The following is a 22616-nucleotide window of genomic DNA, read 5'->3' on the forward strand; positions in this document are numbered from 1 at the left end:
CATGCTGTGATTTGTTAAGGTGACATGGAGCATGAACTCGTACTACACCAGCTAAGGTGTAACGGCGTGCTGGAAGGGATCAGAATTTGCAGGAAAGGATTCCCCAGCAGAATTATTTACGCAGACTTTAAACAGAGGTCAGAGAGCTCTACTATACTGCCCCATTATGTTTATGCTGAGTAGCTTGTATTTCCTAATTATTTCAAATACTATATTCACTGAAGTATTTAGCATATATTTTCTTTACTCTGTTGTAAATACCAAATTAAAGTAATTTACTGTGGGTTATCAATGAGATTGATATCTTTGGAGTCTAAGGTCCTCTCTCCAGAGAACATATGTGGTAGGATATAATTGCAGTACAAGCTTTCTCAGACTATCCTAAAATTGTTCCTCAGCCAAACAGATGGACAGCCTCTAGGCATGAGAACTGGTCCAGTCAGCCTTTTTTCTGGCTTCCAGTTACTGGGAGCCAATTAGTGTCAATGGTGATGGTGGTTTTGCTGATAGGAACATCCTTATATTCGGGTTTCTCCTACAGATACAGGATTTTAAATGCAAGTGCTGTTCCAGAGGGACAGTTCATGGACAGTAAGAAGGCTTCTGAGAAACTACTTGGATCCATTGATATTGATCACACTCAGTATAAATTTGGTCACACTAAGGTACAGACACTCTTTGATTCAAACACCATCTATTTGTATTTTGTCCAGAATGAAAGTGATGTTTTGTAATATTCCCTTTTTCAAGGTGTTCTTCAAAGCAGGACTTCTGGGTCTTCTAGAGGAGATGAGAGATGATAAACTGGCAGAGATTATGACCCGCACACAAGCCAGATGTCGTGGCTTCCTGATGAGAATGGAGTATCAAAGAATGGTGGAAAGGAGGTAGCAATATGTCATCTTGCATGGGACTCGTTGTGTTTGGGCTATTGCATCTATATTCATCACACACATAACACTTAACATACATTTTAATTACATCATAGAGAGTCCATCTTCTGTATCCAATACAATGTTCGCTCGTTCATGAATGTCAAGCACTGGCCCTGGATGAAGCTGTACTTCAAGATCAAGCCCTTGCTGAGGAGTGCTGAAGCTGAGAAGGAGATGGCCAACATGAAGGAAGAGTTTGAGAAAATGAAGGAGGAGCTTGCTAAGTCTGAGGCAAAAAGGAAAGAACTGGAGGAAAAAATGGTGACCCTGATGCAAGAGAAAAACGACCTGCAGCTCCAAGTGCAATCTGTGAGTATCACCAATGAATTCAATCCTTATTGCACAGGGGAAACTAAACCTGAAATTTCTAAATGCAAATTTCCCAGCAAGAGAATCATAAACTGACGGTTACCTTCCACTAGAAAAATGTTGCAAGTCAAATTAAAATACAAGGATTAAATGTTACATTTTCAAATTTAAGCTTGTTCATTTGGGGATTATCCAAAATGTATGGGTCCAAATAACTGGAGTATACACATACATAATCATATATAATGATGCCCCTTTGTGGGTCATCTGTGGGGTTGGAACTTGGGACCTCTGAATCCTTTGTATTTTCTTGATGCAGACCAATTAAACTATTTTTGTTTTGGATGGTGTAACTTTTGGGACTCTATCCTAGATCTTTATACTTCTGCTGTACTGTTAGTTCTATTTGTTGTACTACTCTATAGACCATGAGACAGGTAGCATTTTGAAAGCTAAGAAGGGTGGGGTTTTTTTGTTTTTGTTTTTGTTTTTTTTACAAGAAGAGATGATTTGCTTTGTTCACAATGAGTGAGACGGCCAAGCTCTTTAAGGGGTGCCTCAGCACAATACTAAACAAAATGCCCAGCATTAAGAAAATGCATAGTTCAACCCAACCTCTGTCCCATAAAAACTACAGATTGGGAGCATCAAACATAAGTAAGTGGCTAAAAGAGAAAGTCACATATTTCAAGTGTGTTAGAGAAACCAGGTGGGGGAAGTAATATCTTTTATTGGACCAACTTCTGGTCACAGAGCTTTTCTTTGGGTCCTAAAGAAGAGCTCTGTGTAAGCTCAAAAGCGTGTCTCTCTCACCAACAGAATTTGGTCCAATAAAAGATACTGCCTCACCCACCTTGTCTCGCTAATATCCCAGGACCTACAGGGCTACCACAATATTGCAGATACCAAGTGTCGTAATTTTATGTAGCCGTAATTTAGTTATTTCTAAATTAAATTCTTTTAAAAATAACAAAGTCTTTCATCTTCAAATAATACTATGTACAGTATATGTCAAGTATGATATTTTAAAGCATACCCGTTTTTGAGGTGGCTGAGCACACAAAAAAGTGTCTACATTCTTTTTAATTGGTAAAATTGTAATTTTTATGGTTACAATGCTCAAATGTGAGTGAAGAAATTTACAAACATATAAAAAAATGCAAGACCCGTGACACAAAGAGCCAGATTTTCAAAAGAGCTCAGTATTCAAAACAGTTCCCATTGTTCTCAACTGACAACCTTCTAACTGAGAATAATCAATGTTGCTGGGTGCTCAGCATTTTAGAAAATTAGGCCATTAAAATCCAAATCATATGCAAATACAACAGGTGACACCAACCAACAGTGGGGTAAGAAACCAGTGATGAGAAGATAAAATTAAAAACAAGTCAGCGTATGCAATTATATAGGATGTTTATAGGCATGTCTAGGCTCTGACCCTGCTCACATGCTTAACATAAACCGCCATACAAGCAATGGAAAGTCAGGAGGAATACTCATACTTCAGGTTGAACATGTGCAAAATTGTTTGCAGGATCTGGGCCTTAATGGTTTAGGGACAGATTATATACATTCATATGTAGTTATTACCTTAATTTTTGTCTAATGGTCTAATAGACTAAAATAAATTAATCTAGTTGCTGTTTTTCATGATCAGACATCTCATAAGAACATACAAATGGTCAAACTGAGTCAGATCAGTGGTCCACCTAGCCCGGTATATTGTTTTCTACACTGCCAGGTGCTTCAAAGGGAATGAACAGAACAGGGCAATCATCAAGTGATCCATCCCCTGTCATCCAGTCCCAGCATCTGGCAATCAGAGGCTAGGGACACCTAGAACATGGGATAGCAATCCTGACCATCTTTGCTAATAGCCATTGATGGACCTATCCTCTCAACAACAAGTAAACAATTAAAATCAATCATATTTTGTGCTGAGATGAAATATATTTTTTTTCAGCTTTTATTACAATACCACTATTTAGTGTGATATAAGATAGAACTAAAAGTCACCAAAACACAAATAAATGGAAAAACTACATTTCTCCAACAGGAATCTGAAGGCTTGGCTGATGCTGAGGAAAGATGTGACCAGCTGATCAAAACCAAAATCCAACTTGAAGCTAAAATTAAGGAGGTGACTGAAAGAGCAGAGGATGAGGAGGAGATGAACGCTGAGCTGACAGCCAAAAAGAGGAAACTGGAGGATGAATGTTCTGAGCTGAAGAAAGACATTGATGACCTTGAGTTAACATTGGCCAAGGTTGAAAAGGAAAAACATGCGACAGAAAACAAGGTAAAGGCCATATATATATGAATGAGAGAGAGATCTGTGCATGTATGCCTGGAGGGAGACTGGGACTTGCAGCCAGTAGGATGAGGAATGTGGGCAGGAGGAACAAGGGGGTGAGGGAAAGACAGATCAGATGAAGAACTGGGAAGGGAAGAAATGGGACTGGCTGGGCAAGGAGACAGTGCACCATCTATTCTGTGTACTGAATGAGGCAGGAGTCCTAGGAGGTCCTATGGTAAACAATAGTATGTAATCACGTAATTAAAAACTCTATCATAATAGATATGTTGCACAGGCAACCTTAATTCAGGAATTTCCTAACCTTGGAGTGCTTGACTTTGAAACCTTACTTTTCTTTGAATGTTGTTTTTGTGTGTGAGACAATTATATATATACACACACACACTTTCTTAATTTACATATTTAGTTTATACTTTGCATTCATTTAATAAAAAAGATCAGTACATAATAAATGTATTTATTTATCTTTATCATTTACTTTCCAAGTAAGGAATAATAAATACATTAATGCATTTATGAGGTATAATATGCCACCTATTGAGTAGCTGCCATTCTAATTTATATTTCAATGGTAAACAGACAGATTTTCAAAACTGCCCAGAACCCCCAATTGGAGTAGAAATTTCTAAAGCCCTCATAACTCTAAACTGTCAACCCAGAACAAAGGTTGTTGCTGAGTACTTAGTATTTTTAAAAATATATTTTTTTGAACACGAACATATATTTCAATGCCTAAAAATTGAGACGTGACCTCTTTTGAAACGCAGGCATTAAGTTGTTATTTGGTCTCTTATTGTTGAGGGAACAAACTGACTGAAATGGGACAAGTCCAGACCTTAGTAGGGCAGAGGTGAGAGTTTTCAGCTGTAAGTGATGACAGTTTCATGAGAATCTCTTCCCAGTTTTTTCTGAGTTCACTCAGAGAAAAGATAATGAAGTAGCTATGACTTCAGACATGACAGTTCTTTCTGCTTATTATATTACATTTCCATGCAGCCAGTATCTATTCCTTGAATCTTATAAAATTTTGGATAAAAACATCAAATTTAATAAATCTAAGTTTTAAATGACACTGTCATTTCACAAACAATAATGTTTTGTATCCATTTTCTTTAACCATCTTTATTCAACTCTGAAGGTGAAAAACCTCACTGAGGAGATGGCAGTCCTGGATGAGACCATTGCTAAACTGACAAAGGAAAAGAAAGCCCTCCAGGAGGCCCATCAGCAGACCCTGGATGACCTGCAGGCGGAAGAGGACAAAGTGAATTCACTGACTAAAGCTAAAACCAAGCTGGAGCAGCAAGTGGACGATGTAGGCACAATAACATATGGAGAGAACAAAACCAGTGTGACATTAGGCTCTTGTTCACAGAGAATTTATGGCCTTTTTCTGTTTAGCTTGAAGGGTCGCTGGAGCAAGAGAAGAAGATTCGCATGGACCTTGAAAGAGCGAAGAGGAAACTTGAAGGAGATTTGAAGCTGGCCCAGGAATCCACAATGGATTTAGAAAATGATAAACAGCAGCTGGAGGAAAAATTGAAGAAGTAGGTATGGTTTGCAGGGAGTATCATGCGGACACATTTTGTTCAGGAACTAACTCTTTTTTTTCCGTTCGTATGAAAAGGAAAGACTTTGAAATCAGTCAGTTCCTAAGCAAAATTGAGGATGAGCAAGTCCTGGGCATCCAGCTGCAGAAGAAGATCAAAGAGTTACAGGTAAGTCATAGTTTATCTTTGTTCCAGCCCAAGAGGCAGTTCAGTTTAAAGGAAGGCATCGGTCTTAGTGAACGTGATGTATCAGGGACCCAAATTTCTCTCTATGGGGCTTTGGATGCAGCTACCCCAGTTCAGGGAGGCGATGTTTCTTTGCCACCGGAACCTCTGTTGTCAGTGTAAGCTGCATCTATTCTACGGAGTTATGCCAGCAGAACTCTGCCGATAGCCATACTGGTGTTGACCCCAGACTGAAGCCATAGTCTTAGTGTTTCCTGTTGTTCTCCAGGCTCGTATTGAGGAGCTGGAGGAGGAGACAGAGGCTGAACGTGCCTCTCGGGCGAAAGCAGAGAAGCAGCGGGCTGATCTTTCCAGGGAACTCGAGGAGATCAGTGAGCGTCTGGAAGAAGCTGGTGGAGCCACAGCAGTTCAGATTGAGATGAACAAGAAGCGTGAGGCAGAATTCCAGAAAATGCGCCGAGACCTTGAGGAGGCCACTCTGCAGCACGAAGCCACAGCCGCCGCCCTCCGGAAGAAGCACGCGGACAGCACGGCAGAGCTTGGGGAGCAAATCGACAACCTGCAACGCGTCAAGCAGAAGCTGGAGAAGGAGAAGAGTGAACTGAAGATGGAGATTGACGACCTGGCTAGTAACCTGGAGACTGTCTCCAAAGCCAAGGTACAGAAACAATATATATATATATATATAAACATATATGTTTATTGCAGAAAACAGACTGCACCTTCAGATTTGCACTTTGTAGAGGTAGTCTTAAATAATAATAAAGAAGAAAAAATCACTGATGTTATTGCTGTTGTTATGTCACAGATATAATACGATTTTTATTTTACTATTTGCATAATATTTAGTTTTATGAAGGGTGAGGTTTCCTTACTAATTGAGCCCACATGTAGTTTGTCATGACAAAAATCCCAATGATCTCAGAATGCTGGAGAGCCCATGTGTTTAATCCTCTTTCTTTTTGTCCATTTCACACAAAGGCAAACCTTGAGAAGATGTGCCGCACTCTGGAAGATCAGCTTAGCGAGGTTAAGACAAAAGAAGAAGAGCATCAGCGTATGATCAATGACCTCAGTGCTCAAAGAGCTCGTCTACAGACAGAATCAGGTAAAACATACATGTTGTACAACTGTGAGCACATACAGGAGATGCTGTGATAGGAGGAAATTTCCATCATACGCATAACATCTGATCCACCATAAGAACGTAAGAACAGCCATACTGGGTCAGACCAAAAGTCCATCTAGGCCAGTATGCTCTATTCTGACAGTGGCCCATGCCAGGTGTCCCAGAGGGAAAGAACAGAACAGGTAATCATCAAGTGATCCATCCTGTCACACATTCCCAGCTTCTGGCAAACAGCCTATCCTACCTGTCTATCTTGAATCATAGCCATTGATGGATCTATCCTCCATAAATTTATCTAGTTAGTTTTTGAACACTGTTATAGTCTTGGCCTTCTCAACATCCTCTGGCAAGGAGTTCCATAGGTTGACTGTGCATTGTGTAAAAAAATACTTCCTTTTGTTTGTTTTAAACCTCCGGCTTATTAGTTTCATTTGGTGACCCCTAGTTCTTGAGAAGTTATGAGAAGGAGTAAATAACACTTCCTTATTTACTTTCTCCACACCAGTCATGATTTTATAGACCTCAATCATATCCGCCCTTTGTCATCTTTCTTCCAAGCTGAAAAGTCCCAGTCTTATTAATCTCTCCTCATATGGCAGCCATTCCATGCCCTTAATCATTTTTGTTGCCCTTTTCTGAACCGCTTCCAATTCCGATATATCTTTTTTGAGATATGGCGACCACATCTGCATGAAGTATTCAAGATTTGGGCATACTATGGATTTATATAGAGGCAGTATGATATTTTCTGTGTTATTATCGATCGCTTTCTTAATGGTGCCCAACATTCTGTTCGCTTTTTTGATTGCCGCTGCACATTGAGTAGATGTTTTCAGAGAACTATCCACAATGACTCCAAGATCTCTTTCTTGAGTGCTAACAGCTAATTTAGACATCATCATTTTATATGTATAGTTGGGATTATGTTTTCCAATGTGCATTACTTTCCATTTATTAAGATTGAATTTCATCTGCCATTTGGTTGCCCAGTCACCCAGTTTTGAGAGATCCTTTTGTAGCTCTTCGCAGTCTGCCTAGGACTTAACTATCTTGAGTAGTTTTGTATCATCGGCATATTTTGCCACCTCACTATTTACCCCTTTTGCCAGATCATTTATGAATATGTTGAATAGTACTGGGCCCAGTACAGACCCCTGGGGGACACCGCTATTTACCTCTCTCCATTCTGAAAACTGACCATTTATTCCTACCCTTTGTTTCCTATCTTTTAACCTGTTACTGATCCATGAGAGGACCTTCCCTCTTATCCCATGACAGCTTACTTTGTTTAAGAGCCTTTGGTGAGGGACCTTGTCAAAGGCTTTCTGAAAACCTAAGTACACTATATCCACATGCTTGACCCCCTCAAAGAATTCTAGTAGATTGGTGAGGCATGATTTCCCTTTTCAAAAAACATATTGACTCATCCACAACAAATTATGTTCATCTATGTGTCTGACAATTTTGTTCTTTACTATAGTTTCAGCCAGTTTGCCCAGTACTGAAATCAGGTTTGCCTGTAATTGCCTCTGGAGCCCTTTTGAAAAATTGGCATCACATTAGCTATCCTCCAGTCACCTGGTACAGCAGCTGGTTTAAATGATAGGTTACAGACTACAGTTAGTAGCCCTGCAATTTCACATTTGAGTTCCTTCAGAGCTCTTGGGTGAATACCATCTGGTCCAAGCAACTTATTACTGTTTAATTTATCAATTTGTTCCAAAACCTCGTCTAATGACACTTCAATCTGGGACAGTTCCTCAGATTTGTCACCTAAAATGAATGGCTCAGGTTTGGGAATCTCCCTCACATTCTCAGCCGAGAAGACCAATGCAAAGAATTCATTTAATTTCTCCGCAATAGCCTTATCATCCTTGAGTTCTTCTTTAGCATATCGATTGTCCAGTGGCCCTACTGATTCTTTAGCAGGCTTCCTGCTTCTGATGTATTTAAAATTTTTTGCTATTACTTGCTAATTCTTTTTTGGCCTTCCTAATTATATTTTTTCACTTCATTTGTCAGAGTTTATGTTCCTTTCTATTGTCCTCACTAGGATTTAACTTCCACTTTTTAGAGGATACCTTTTTGCCTCTTGCTGCTTCTCTTACTTTGTTGTTTAGCCAAGGTGACTCTTTTTTGGTTCTCTTATTATGTTTTTTAATTTGGTGTATACATTTAAGTTGAGCCTCTATTATGGTATCTTTAAAAGGTTTCCATGCAGCTTGCAGGGATTTTACTTTTGGAACTGTACCTTTTAATTTCTGTTTAACTCCTCATTTTTGTGTAGTTCCCCTTTCTAAATTAAATGCGACAGTGTTGGGCCACTGTGGTGTTTTCCCCGCCACAGGGATGTTAAATTTAATTATATTATGGTCACTATTACCATGCGGTTCAGCTATATTCACCTCTTGGACCAGATCCTGTGCTCCACTTAGGACTAAATCAAGAATTGCCTCTCCTCTTGTGGGTTCCAGGACTAGCCGCTCCAAGAAGCAGTCATTTAAAGTGTCAAGAAACTTTATCTCTGCATCCTGTCCTGAGATGACATGTACCCAGTCAATTTGGGGATAGTTGAAATCTCCCGTTACTACTGAGTTTTTTATTTTAATAGAATAAATTAATAAAATATTGATATTTTATTTTTTATTTTAATATTTTATTAATTTTAATATTTTAATATTTTATTTGATAATATTTTAATTTTAATTTTATTTTTTATTTTTATTTTAATAATATTTTAATCTCTAATCACCATCCTGGTCAGGTGGTCGGTAGTGTTTCTCAACCGCTATATTCTTACTGTTCAAGCATGGACTTACTATCCATAGAGATTCTATGTTACAGTTTGGTTCATTTAAGATTTTTACTTCATTTGATTCCACACTTTCTTTCACATAGCGTACGACTCCCCCACCAGCACAACCTGTTCTGTGGTTCTGATATATTTTGTATCCTGGTATTAATGTGTCCCAGTGATTATCTTCATTCCATCATGTTTCTGTGATGCCTATTATATCAATATCCTCATTTAATACAAGGCACTCTAGTTCACCCATCTTATTATTTAGACTTCTAGCATTGGTATATAAGCACTTTAAAAACATGTCACTTTTTAGCTGTCTCCCATGACATGATGTAATTGAATGAGACTTTTTTCATTTGACTGTTTCTCATGAAAAAAAGTTTCTATTTGACACCTGCTGTTAGCACTGATTATATCAGATTATCATCCTCTAGAAGACCATCCTAAATTAATCTGTTTTAAAATAATAAATTACTTTATTATGTTCACTTAATTGCTATTTAATATAATCTATCTGGAATGTTTCTTAGGTGAATTTGCGCGCCAGGTAGAGGAAAAAGATGCTTTGATTTCTCAGCTCTCAAGAGGCAAACAGGCATTTACCCAACAGATTGAGGAACTCAAGAGGCATCTAGAGGAGGAGATAAAGGTAAGGATTTTTCCAACAGCCTTTTCTGTGAAGCTGGATTCTTGTTGTGAGCAAGATGCTTTAACCTCAAATGAAACCATAGCACCCTAGAGACTAGTGGGGGAAAGGTCCTGTTAGGTCACGTCACCTATCCCAGCCCCTGCCAATGCAGAATTGTTCCCTAGAGTATATTTATGAATGCTTTCATAGAGTCACAGAGTTTCAGGCTTGAAATGACCATTGGATCATTTAATCTGACCTGTATATTAAAGGCCCCCAACACAAATCAGCAACCACATACTAAGCCCATCATCCAAAATTAGACTGAAGTGTTACAAGCCTCCAGAGATTAAACTATTGTGTGCCGAGAATAGGAGTTATCGAGGTGCGCTAATGCCTGAGGCACCTGCAGTTATCAAAACCCAGCATAAAGTTTACCATCCATCGAATCTCGCACCACTTCCCCGGGATAGCGTTCCACAGTTTGACAGAACTCACTGTCAGGAGGATCCCTAGGATATTTAGCTACATCACTGTGCTACTCCTGTTGTGTCTCCAGGCTAAGAACGCACTGGCCCACGCTTTGCAGTCTGCTCGCCATGACTGCGACTTGCTCCGGGAGCAATATGAGGAGGAGCAGGAAGCCAAGGGTGAGCTGCAACGTGCCCTGTCCAAGGCCAACAGTGAAGTTGCCCAGTGGAGAACCAAATACGAGACAGACGCCATTCAGCGCACTGAGGAACTGGAAGAGGCCAAGTATGTGCTGGGGTGGAGGACTGGAAGAGGCCAAGAACTAAATGGGGAAATGTGAAGAGGCTAGTGATATGCTCAGGAAGGGACTGGAAGAGGCCAAGGATGTGCTTTGGGGAGGGTGATTAGAGGAGATGCAGAATATCCATTTAGTGGTATGGGTTGGAAAATGGCAAACATGCTCATTAGGTTTAGAAAGACTGAGAGAGGCCCTGTACTCTGTCGATAATGCGTGTGAGCTGATGGCAGATGGATTATCAGAGACAATGTACTGTATATGAATTGGATAAGAGCGACTGAGAAAAGACCTGATCTGTGTGTGCACTGGGGTCACAGCCCAGAAGAGGTGATTTCTGCTCTCGTGAATCCCAGAGCAGCTGCATACAGATTTCTTCCAATATTGCTCACTAAATGGGAGCCGTATTTATTCACTAAGTGGGAGCTGTATTTACAATCTTCCAGGAAGAAGCTTGCCCAGCGTCTGCAGGACGCTGAAGAACATGTCGAAGCTGTGAATTCCAAATGTGCTTCCCTTGAAAAGACGAAGCAGAGGCTGCAGAATGAAGTGGAGGACCTGATGATTGATGTGGAAAGATCTAATGCTGCCTGTGCAGCTCTGGATAAGAAACAGAAGAATTTCGATAAGGTATTTCAGCCTTGTGGGTGTTGGATGGAGCATCCGCTAGTGATCTCCGTTGCTTAGACTAAGGTCTTGTTGTTCTTTAGGTTCTGGCAGAATGGAAGCAGAAATACGAGGAAACGCAGGCTGAACTGGAAGCTTCCCAGAAGGAGTCTCGCTCGCTCAGCACGGAGCTGTTTAAGATGAAGAATGCTTATGAGGAAACCTTGGATCAACTTGAAACTCTGAAGCGTGAGAACAAGAACTTGCAGCGTAAGTCCCCGGATTTCTTCTCCTAACATGGGGCTTCTGGAAAGCTTGTCAACACTCTAAAGTGAATCTGTCTGTGCCTGTGGCATTGCTAAGGAGCCTCTCTCTCTTTGGGCCCTTTGTCTGATTGCGTTATTTGTCTGTAACCCAACAGAGGAGATTTCTGACCTCACGGAGCAGATTGCAGAAGGGGGAAAGACCATCCATGAGCTGGAGAAAGTGAAGAAGCAGATTGAGCAAGAGAAATCAGAAATCCAGTCCGCTCTGGAGGAAGCTGAGGTACACATGCCATTAGTCACTGCTTTACAAAGAGAGATTCAGAAAACCTTGGAGCTGTATCCTGTTGTAAACACGGTGGGATAATTCACAGGGACAGGAGGACAGCACATGCTGTGCTGGAAGCTATGTACTCAGTGCCCATGCTACCCACAGCACTACATTCCAGTTTGTGGGAGCATCTAACACTTTATGTGGAAGGAAACAACTATTTTTGTCCCTTTATTGACCCTTCACTTGCTCTTGTTAAGGCTTCCCTAGAACATGAAGAGGGCAAAATCCTCCGCATCCAACTTGAGCTGAACCAGGTAAAGTCTGAAATTGACAGGAAGATTGCTGAGAAAGATGAGGAAATTGAACAGCTGAAGAGAAACCATGTCAGAGTTGTGGAGTCCATGCAGAGCACCCTGGATGCTGAGATCAGGAGCAGAAACGAAGCCCTGAGGCTAAAGAAGAAGATGGAGGGGGATCTGAATGAAATGGAGATCCAGCTGAGCCATGCCAGCCGCCTGGCTGCAGAGGCACAGAAGAATCTGCGAAACACACAAGGAGTGCTCAAGGTACACTAAGCCACACATGCCTAGTGTGATAGCTCAGCTGGTCTTTTCAGCATGCCAAAGGAGTCTGCGCCTCCAGGTAATTTCTCTCACTCGTTTTACAGGATACCCAGATTCACTTGGATGATGCTCTCCGAAGCCAAGAAGACCTGAAGGAGCAGGTGGCCATGGTTGAGCGCAGAGCTAACCTGATGCTGGCCGAAATTGAGGAGCTGAGGGCAGCTCTGGAACAGACAGAGAGGGCCAGGAAAGTGGCTGAACAGGAGCTTCTGGATGCAAGTGAACGAGTTCAGCTCCTGCACACCCAGGTCAGGGTCTAGTGTGAAAAGAAATCCCACATATCCCTAAGCAGGAGACTGCTCTGTAGGTATCCTGCTCCAAAGAGCAGCACTAGGGGGTGTTTAGAAGATTTTTGTTCTTGAAATGGCCTGTACGCTAATGTCCATAGGATGGACCTTTGTTAAACAGAAAGCAAGAATCTTCAAGGCCATCTTTGGTTTTCCTTAGGTGCTGTGTTGAAGGCGACAAGGGATGATGAAGGTTATAATTGCAGTGATGTGATGGAGGGGGGCAAGTGTCTCAGAGGCTCTGGGTGTGGCTTTCCTGCCTCTTATACAGTTTCCATCACTGGATACTTTTAAGTCATCTCTGCCATCCCCTGTGATTCAGGAAGTATTTCTACACAGTGATTGTTTGGAATGGACCAGATTTACAACAATTGGCACATAGGGTTTGTCACAGGCTATGGGGGTAACGTTAGTGAGTGCCTTTAAAATATTCACAGGACATCACTGACTAGCTGTCAATGTCCTGCAGTGATGATACATTTGGAGGAGAGTTCTGCAGCAGTAAAATGTTAATAGTAACCTGTACATTAAACACAAATATTCAGTTCATGCTCCAGAGTCAATATTTTGGGACTAACTGTAACCACGTCTTATCTATTGTTGTTAAACAGAACACCAGCCTGATCAACACGAAGAAGAAGCTGGAAACAGACATTTCCCAAATCCAGAGTGAAATGGAGGAGACAATTCAGGAAGCGCGTAATGCAGAAGAGAAGGCCAAGAAGGCAATCACTGATGTGAGTTGAAGGCACCTTTCTTTGGAGAACATGGCCGTGTTTGCACCTGAAATGGCTGGTTTTCTGGACCGGTTTCCTTTCTTTACTCACTAGGCGGCCATGATGGCGGAGGAGCTGAAGAAGGAACAGGACACCAGCGCCCACCTGGAGAGGATGAAGAAGAACCTGGACCAGACGGTGAAGGACCTGCAGCTCCGTCTGGATGAGGCAGAGCAGTTGGCACTGAAGGGTGGAAAGAAGCAAATCCAGAAACTGGAGGCCAGAGTATGTATTCCCCATATTTGTGTATTTAGGAGCATTTCCTATGTTTAGTCGCAGTGAAACTCAATGATCCATTTCTTATTTCAGGTGCGTGAGCTGGAAGGTGAGGTTGACAATGAGCAGAAACGCAGTGCTGATGCTATCAAGGGTGTTCGCAAGTATGAGAGAAGAGTAAAGGAACTGACCTATCAGGTAAGGAGGGAGGCCCTTGTGCTGTCACATCCTTCTCTGGGGAGCACAAATTGTTTGCATGTGAACCTGCAGGGGGTAATTTTATTTTATCATATGGGCAAATGAACTCACCTCTTTCCTGCTTTATTAACTACTTTCAGTCTGAAGAAGACCGGAAGAATATTCTCAGGCTTCAAGATCTGGTTGATAAACTACAACTGAAAGTGAAATCTTACAAGAGACAAGCCGAGGAGTCTGTAAGTATCAGTCGGAGGAGGAATGATAGTTACCTGCTAACGAGGTGGGAATTGTACTAACTAGCATAGGATGTGTGGGGGGTATTGTAGGCCTGGGGAGGCTAAGCCTCCCCAAACAGCCAGGCGTGGCCCTGCCCACGCTCCGCTCCAAGGCCCCCACCTGCCTCCCACTCTTCCCCCTGGTCCCAGCCCGGGCTGCTCCTCTTCCCCGAAGCAGCCTGGGACTTGGGGCGGGCTGGTCAGGACGGGGTGGCCGGTGGCCTGGGCTGGGTGATGCGGCGGGACTCCGATGAAGTGAGCTGTAGCTCACGAAAGCTTATGCTCAAATAAATTTGTTAGTCTCTAAGGTGCCACTAGTACTCCTTTTCTTTTTGCGAATACAGACTAACACGTATGCTACTCTGAAACCATTCTAACTAGTGGATCTAAGAAATTATGAAATTGCATTTGTTCAGGAGAACAAGGTTTAAAGATCAACAGAACCTTGATAGTTCATGCTTATATCTGAGGAACTAATTACTGAAAGAGTAAGCAAAGAAACAATAAAAAATCATAAAAGAATAATATATATAAGTACATTTGATAAGCATAGTTTATTTGTCAGTGTTTAGGTTCATAGTTCATAGCACATTATATAGAGGATTTAATAAATGATAAGAAAACTGAGCAATATAAGAATTCTACAGCATTTTGCAATTACATTTTTGCTGAAAGTGGAGAAATGTTGCTGGTTTTTGTATATGCCAGTTAGGGACCAGTGCGTAAATCAGTGCTCACTGACTCGTGCAGATGAAAACCGTATGTGCTAGGCACATGCATTTTTCATCTATCCCCAGAAGAGTTCTCACCTCATTGAAAATTTCTTTTTGCTATTCCGTAACTTTTCAAAATCTTCTCAACCTTGGAAAAGTTACAGACTGCAAAGTTTCCGAGCTCCTTTACCCTTTTCCTGTTGTGCAACTTTTCCAAAGTTGAGAACATTTTGAAAAGTTACCTAGTGGCAAAAGGAAAAAAAAACAAAGACAAATGAAACATCCATCATTCGATCACATTCATTTTGCAAAAGGGAAAAAGGGGGAAAAATGGATAGGGTGGGGTGAAACAGTTGGAAATTCAAAATTTTGAAATTTTCAGTTTCAATGAAAAATTGTTTTGAAAGGTATCCGTGAAATAATTTGTTTAGAAAAAAGACTATTTTTCATTGAAATGCAAAAAATTCTAACAACTCTACTGAATACTTTGCTTAGCTCTACTAATAACTCAATCACAGTTGCACAAAAAATCTTCCAGATTTAGCATGTGCCTAAAGAAAAGGAGTACTTGTGGCACCTTAGAGACTAACCAATTTATTTGAGCCTGAGCTTTCGTGAGCTACAGCTCACTTCATCGGATGCATGCCGTGGAAACTGTAGCAGACTTTATATATACACAGAGAATATGAAAAAATACCTCCTCCCACCCCACTGTCCTGCTGGTAATAGCAGATCTGTTACCAGATCTGTTGTTAGCTTGGCCTGATGAGGCCTTGCCTCTGTGAACATGCTCCTTGTGTTGCCTGCCCCAGGCCCAGTACAGATAAGGATGTCTAGTCTCTGCTGATGAGACAATTTGCTAGAGGGAGATTGTGAATGTCTCATTACTCACCAACTCCTCCAAATCCCTGCCTTCACCTCAGGGGCAGCAGGATAATAACGTTAAGCAGAATGGAGGATCCCATGATTTAAGCTCTCTGAATGTTTTTCATCATTCCACAATTTTATGCAAATTCTCAACTTTCATTCTAAACAAAGAATCAAATTTAATTTTCCTCCGCAAAGATCCATCCTTCCTAAGAAAGAGCGTTATGCTGCTGCCTTGGGACCCCAGACAGCTGCCTGAGGATAGTTAGCAACTGAAAGGGAGCTGCCCGCCTTGGAGAGAAGGAAAGAAATAGTGAGCTGCTTGATCTGAGTCTATGCTGCCTGACTGGGAGAGGGAAGAGGGAAAATGAGTGGGAGGCAAGTGCTTCCTCTGTGAGGACCTGATCCAAACCTCACTGGAATTACTGGAAAGGCTCCAGTTAACTTCAGTGGACTTTGGATCAGGCTCTTAGGGAGGAAAAGGATTGTGACAGAATGAGAAATTCCTACTTTTCTCTTGAAACTACTCCTCATTTTCTCATTCTGTTCAGGGCAATCTGACTCTTTGAATATGGTTCAAAGTACCCAGGTTGCCAATCGAAATATCACTTCCATAAATTTCAGTTGTGTGCACACAATACATGGCATATCTGACTCTGTGGAGCTCAGTATTCAAATGGTAGATTAATGGTGTGGATGCAACACTAACTCCCTGTCCTGCTCACTGAAACACACTGTGTTATCAAGGCTGTGTCTCCTGGAACTCAGCTTCAGGGTGGATGCACTCTTGTTGTTGGTTCTACGATGTAATGAAAGGTGGTTTGTTCATAGTCCAATCCTGAACTCGGAGAATACAAACTGCAGACCTAAAACTGTCTCCTGAAAGGGTCACAAGCTAGAATGGATGGCACTTCTCTTCTGGATTTTCGTCACTTCCCTGTCCCTAAGTGAATAGACTTCTGCTAGCAATTACATGTGCAGCATCATTCTACATTTAAAAAGGATTTCACCTCGCTTTTAATACATTTTCTAACTTAGAAAATGGTGAGTGTGAGAAGGTCTGTACTTGGTTTTCAGGTAAGAGATGGCAAGCGAGTGACAGAGTCTGGGCCTTCTCCTTATCAAGCAGTTGTATCCCCTAAAGTTCCAAATGCAGGAAAAGGGTGTCAGTCCCAGTCACATCTAGTGGTCAGAGCAGGTGTTAGACCTAGTGGTTAGATAGCCTAGCTGGTAGCCAGAAATTGGAGCCCAGGGTTGGAGCTGCAGCCAGAGTCCAGACGCCAGAGTCAAGAGTCAGGGACAAAGTCATCAGTCAGGAGTCGGAGTCCAGGGGCAGAACTGGCTTACCTGGAGTGAGGTAAGGCAGGGACAAGGCCGGAGCCAGGGCAGGAGCAAAGCAAGAGCAAGGCTGGGGACAAGGCAGGAGTAGTCACTACTGCAGCTCTGGGTACGTGCTTTGAGCGGTTGTTGAACTGCTGCTGCTGCTGGGTTTAAGAGCCAAGCTGCCGAACCTGCCAACCAATCAGGCAGCTTTCTGTAGGCCAGCTGTGCTCGTTAAGGTTGCCCAGAGACTGGCTCTGCTTTGGGCCCTGCTTCCAGATTGGCGCTGCTACAAGCCCTGACAGTACCACCCTTTCGAGTGCACCTCCTACGGGCCCAGGGCCTGGTTTCTCAGGGGACTACTGAAAAACTCTTGCAATAGGGCCAGGGTGTGGATGTTTATTCCCATGACCGCTAGTCCATTCTGTAACCTTCCCAGTCCACCCCTTTCTGGAGCCTTCCCCTAACTTGCCAAGAGCGGAGGATTCAGTGGACCAAGTACACCTCCTGTCCAGAGAGTGGGCAGTGGAAGGTCAGAGCGGTTTGCTCTGTGTGGGTTCTCAGTGTAGGGGTTTAAAAGTGTGATGTGAAAGCGTGTATCTTCAAGGACTTGGGCAGCCATAACCTGAAAGGCATTGGATTCACACATTGTATAACACTGAAGGGGCTCAGGAATTGGTAGTCTGGCAGATGGGTAGCTAAATTTAAAGTTCTGGGCCGAGAACCACACCTTGCCCCTATGACCAGATTGGGGGTGGCCCTGATGGCTTCAGTCAGCATGATATTTATTGGCAGACTGGACATGTTCTCTGAGCTCCTGGTGCACCTGGTGTAGGTGAGAGGCTTTGTCAGTGGGGTACAACTGTGGGCATAGCAGAAATAGGAGCTGACACTGATTTAGAAATCCACAAAATTTGTTGCAATTGCCATTTAACTTGTCATGCAGGGGGAAGTTGCTCTCAAGGGGAGTGGGGGTTGGAGCTGAAGACAGCACAGATTGAGCTTGCAGGACTGCATGCTAAACCTACAGGGTAGCAATTTGGGCCTGCAAGGTATAGGGCTCCCACTCTCCCGCTCAGAGAGATATTGGCCTTTCATGCTTCCTGCATCAGCTCTAGTTCTTGTATTGTTTTGTGCTGGGCTGCTCAAACGGTCAGTGACTGGAATATGAGCAGTCGCTGCCTAGTGGTCAGAGCAAGAGTCAGATTAGAACAGCATTTGATAGCCAGGAATTGGAGCCCAGGGTCAGAGCCAGAGTCAGAGGTCAGAAATCAGAGCCAAGGGTCCAGGTTACCTGGAGTGAGGCAAGGCAGGAGCAGGGCTGGGAACGAACAGGAGATATCATAGATATATGTGAATGCTGGGGGCAACTGCTGAACTGCTGCTGCTGCTGGGCTTAAGAGCAGGTCTGCTGATCCTTCCAACCAGTCAGGGTGTGTAGGCAATCAGGCAGCCTACATTAGGTCAGCTGCATTCATTGAGGTTGCCCAGAGAGTGGCTCTACTGCCGGCACTGCTTCCAGAGTGGGTCTGCTGCAGGCCCTGACTCCTGACAAAGGGCAACTGTCAGCACTTTGGTTTTCACGAGGCTCTCTCCATCCTCAGGAGGAACTATCCAATGTCAACCTCACCAAGTTCCGCAAGATCCAGCACGAGCTGGAAGAGGCTGAGGAGCGGGCTGACATTGCAGAGTCCCAGGTCAACAAACTGCGGGTGAAGAGCCGCGAGATTCACAGGAAGATTGAAGGAGAAGAGTGAGGATGTCACCATGCTGTAAAGTGACTGAAGAAATGCACAAAATGTGAATCTCTCTGTCACTTTGTTGTATTTATTGGTTATTCTGTCCTCAGTGTCTAGGAAATAAAGATTGTAGAGATATTTGCATACAAAGAACTAGCCGGGGCTTTTGTTTTTTACAGATTAGCTTTGGGGTCTTATTAAAGTTTGTGCATTATTGAATGCTTAATTTTAACTCTTGTCCTTTGCATGCATCCATTACAACACAGTCTTTAATAACCTGATCACATAGTATTTCTCCCTTATACATTATTACTTTATTCGCTGAGAGGACAAATAGTGTTAAATGTGACACAAAGATTGAGAAAGTGAGTGCTCAAGAGTAAGAAATTGCAAATGTTAGTGTTGAAAGTTCAGCCTAAACCTCTATTCTATTCTATTCTATTCTATTCTATTCTATTCTATTCTATTCAGGTTCTTATACCATCCTCATCAACATGGTATCTGAGCATCTTCCAGTAGTGTATTAAGCAATGTGATTTACTCTGCTCACATGTGGTTTGTTCTTTCTCTCAGCTTCTCTCCAGGAAGGAATTGTTCTGCAGAGGAGTCTTTACTTTTGGTAGGGTTTTTGTTGGTGGTGTTTTTACATTAGGTAAAACAGGCCGGAGAAGTGCCTCTGGGACTTGGAGTGGAAGGTGGGGATGTGTGTGATGGTGCTTAGTTCATGGAGGAGTTTGTTCCACAGTCTGGGACCAGCACTCCTCCGGGAGTTCTCAAGATCAAACATGCCCAGGTTTTTAACCTTTCCCCATAGGTCAGATTTCTAAATCTTTTATCATGTTTGTTGCTCTCCTCTGAACTCTCTCCAATTTGTCCTCATCTTTTCTAAAGTGCGGCACTCAGAATTGGACACAATACTCCAGATGAGGTCTCACCTGTGCCAAGAAGAGTGGGACAGTTACCTCCCTTACATATGACACATCTGTTAATACACCCCAGAATATTAGCCTTTTTCTCAACTGCATCACATTGTTGGCTCATATTCAATTTGTGATCCACAAGAACCCCCAGAGCCTTTTCAGAAGATCTGCCTAGCCAGTTATTCCCCATTTTATAGTTGTGCATTTCAGTTTTACTTGCCAAGTGAAGTACTTCGTGCTTGCCTTTATTGAATTTCATCTAGTTGAATCCAGACCAATTATATAATTTGTCAAGGTAATGCTGAATTCTAATCCTGTCCTCCAAAGATCTTGCAGCCCCTCCCAGTTTGGTGTCATGGGCAAATTCTATAAGCATGCTCTCCACTCTATTATCCAAGTCATTAATGAAAATATTGACTAGCACCGAACCCAAGACTGACTCCAATAGATACACCATCCCAGTTTAACACTGAACCATTGATAAGTACCCTTTGCGTGCAATCTTTCATCCGGCTGTGCACCTACGTTATAATAATTTCATCTAGACCACATTTCCTTAGTTTGCTTATGAGAATGTCATTGGGGACTGTGACAGAAACCTAACTAAAATCAAGATACATCATGCTTACTGCTTCTCCCCATCCACTAGGCCAGTGACCCTGTCAAAAATGGAAACCAGGTTGGTATGGTATGATTTGTTCTTGACAAATCCTTGCTGGCTATTCCTCATAACCCTGTTTATCCTCTAGGTGCTTACAAATTGATTGTTTAATAATTTGTTCCAGTATCTTTCCAGGTCTTGAAGTTAGGCTGACTGATCTATAATTCCTCAGGTCCTCTTTTCAGAGTAACAGCCGTGTTAGTCTGTATTCGCAAAAAGAAAAGGAGTACTTGTGGCACCTTAGAGACTAACCAGTTTATTTGAGCATAAGCTTTCGTGAGCTACAGCTCACTTCATCGGATGCATACTTTGTTACCCTTCTTAAAGATAGGTACTATATTTGTCCTTCTCCATTCCTCTGTGACTTCATCCGGCCTCCAGGAGTTCACAAAGATAATTATTAATGGTTGCAAGGTTGCTTCAGCTAATTCCTTAATTACCCTAAATTGAATTTCATCAGGCCCCGCTGACTGACTACACACAACTTATCTAAAAATTGGTTAACCTGTTTTTTGCCTATTTTGGCTTGCGTTCCTTCCTCCTTGTTGTTAACATTAAACTGTGCTGAGTATCTGGTTACCATTAACATTTTTAGTGAAGACTAAAGCAAAATAGGCATTAAACACATCAGCCTTCTTGATGTCATCAGTTGTTAGCGTTGCTACCTGCTAAGTAGAGAACCTACACTTCCTTTGTCATTCTCTTGCTCCTAATGTATTTAAAGAACATCTTTTTGCCTTTTATGTCCCTTGCTAAGTATAACTCATTTTGTGGCATAGCCTTTTGATTTTGTTCCTACAAGCTTGTGCTATTCTTTGGTACTCCTCCTTTGCAATTTGTACATGTTTTCACATTTTGTAGGATTTTTTTTTATTTTCAAGTAATTAAATAGCTCCTGATGGAGTCAGATTGGCCTCTTGCTATTCTTGCTAACTTTCCTTAACATCGAAATAGTTGTATGCAGTGTAGTTGTAGCTGTGTTGGTCCCGGGATATTAGAGAGACAAGTTGGGTGAGGTAATATCTTTTATTGGGCCAACTGCTGTTAGTGAGAGAGACAAGCTTTCGAGCCACACAAAGTCTTTTTCAGCAGTTGTGCCTTAACTATTGTCCCCTTGAGAAACTGCCAGCTCTCCTAAATTCCTTTATCTGTTAGACTTTCTTCCTATGGCACCTTACCTACCAGTTCTCTGAGTTTGTTAAAGTCTATTTTTCTAAAGTCCATTGTTCTTTTTCTGCTGCTCTCACTCCTTCTTTTCCTTAGAATCATGAAATCTATCATTTCATGATCACTTTCACCCAAATTGCCTTCCATCTTCAGATTCACTACCGATTCCACCCTGTTGGTCAGGATCAAGTTTAAAATAGCTGTTCCTCTGGTTACTTCCTCCACTTTCTGAAAGAAGAAATTGTCCACAATCCTTTCCAAGAACTTACTGCACATTTTGTGGTTTGCCGTATTACGTTCCCAACAGATGGCTGGGTAGCTGAAGTCCCCCATTACTACCAGGTCTTGTGTTTTGGATATTTCTGTTATTTGTTCTAGAAATGCCTCATCCACTTCTTTTTCCTGATTTGGTGGTCTACCGTGACATCATTCCTATTTTCCCCCCTTTTATCTTTACCTAGAGATTTTCAACTGGTCTACCTCTCACCTCCTTCTGCACCTCAGAACAGATGGATATATTCTTGATGTACAATGCAGCACCTCTTCCCTTTTTCTCCCTTCCTGTCCTTCTTGAACAAGTTATACCCCTCTGTACCAATATTCCAGTCATGACATTGATCCCACCAAGTCTCAGTGACACCAATTAAGTCATAATTTAGCTTATATACTAATACTTCCAGTTCTTCCTGTTTATTCCCCATATGCCTTGCATTTGTGCAGACATCTAAGATGTTGAGCAGATTTTCCCATTGATTTCACTCTTGTTGCTCCTATGACCCTACTGTAATTTTCTATTTCTCCCCCAACATCTAGCTGTCTGTTAAAGTTGCCTTTTTTACACTTACCAGTGGGCTTTTATCACCTGCCCCCTTTGAACCTAAGTAAAAGCCCTCCTCAGTAGGTTGGTGAGTTGGCTCATGAAAAATCTTCTACTGCTTGGTCAGGGGGACCCCATTCCTTTCCAGCAGTCATCCTTCCTGGCACAGCATCCCATGGTTGAGGAAGCCAAAGCCCTCCTGTCAACACCATCTGCGCAGCCATACATTAATTTCCAGGATGCACACATCCCTTCCTGGGCCCTTTTCTTG

The 22616-nt window shown here is 42.1% G+C and overlaps 1 protein-coding gene across 1 annotated transcript in view; it reads left to right on the forward strand.

Moving 5' to 3' along the window:
• LOC140898372 (myosin heavy chain, skeletal muscle, adult) overlaps nt 1–18867 on the forward strand; it is a 33394-nt gene extending 14527 nt beyond the window's left edge. The window contains exons 17-38 of the mRNA XM_073312109.1: nt 20–137; nt 542–665; nt 751–887; nt 989–1244; nt 3301–3543; nt 4700–4876; nt 4963–5108; nt 5189–5279; nt 5566–5955; nt 6279–6405; nt 9760–9878; nt 10417–10613; nt 11070–11253; nt 11334–11499; nt 11651–11775; nt 12024–12332; nt 12434–12637; nt 13288–13413; nt 13507–13677; nt 13762–13866; nt 14007–14102; nt 18646–18867. Of these exons, the coding sequence (XP_073168210.1) occupies nt 20–137; nt 542–665; nt 751–887; nt 989–1244; nt 3301–3543; nt 4700–4876; nt 4963–5108; nt 5189–5279; nt 5566–5955; nt 6279–6405; nt 9760–9878; nt 10417–10613; nt 11070–11253; nt 11334–11499; nt 11651–11775; nt 12024–12332; nt 12434–12637; nt 13288–13413; nt 13507–13677; nt 13762–13866; nt 14007–14102; nt 18646–18798 (3764 nt within the window). The 3' untranslated portion in view covers nt 18799–18867. The remainder of the gene's footprint in view (nt 1–19; nt 138–541; nt 666–750; nt 888–988; nt 1245–3300; nt 3544–4699; nt 4877–4962; nt 5109–5188; nt 5280–5565; nt 5956–6278; nt 6406–9759; nt 9879–10416; nt 10614–11069; nt 11254–11333; nt 11500–11650; nt 11776–12023; nt 12333–12433; nt 12638–13287; nt 13414–13506; nt 13678–13761; nt 13867–14006; nt 14103–18645) is intronic.
• Nucleotides 18868–22616: the final 3749 nt, after the last annotated feature.

Source organism: Lepidochelys kempii, chromosome 14 (genome assembly GCF_965140265.1).
Source record: "Lepidochelys kempii isolate rLepKem1 chromosome 14, rLepKem1.hap2, whole genome shotgun sequence".
Taxonomy (NCBI): domain Eukaryota; kingdom Metazoa; phylum Chordata; order Testudines; family Cheloniidae; genus Lepidochelys; species Lepidochelys kempii.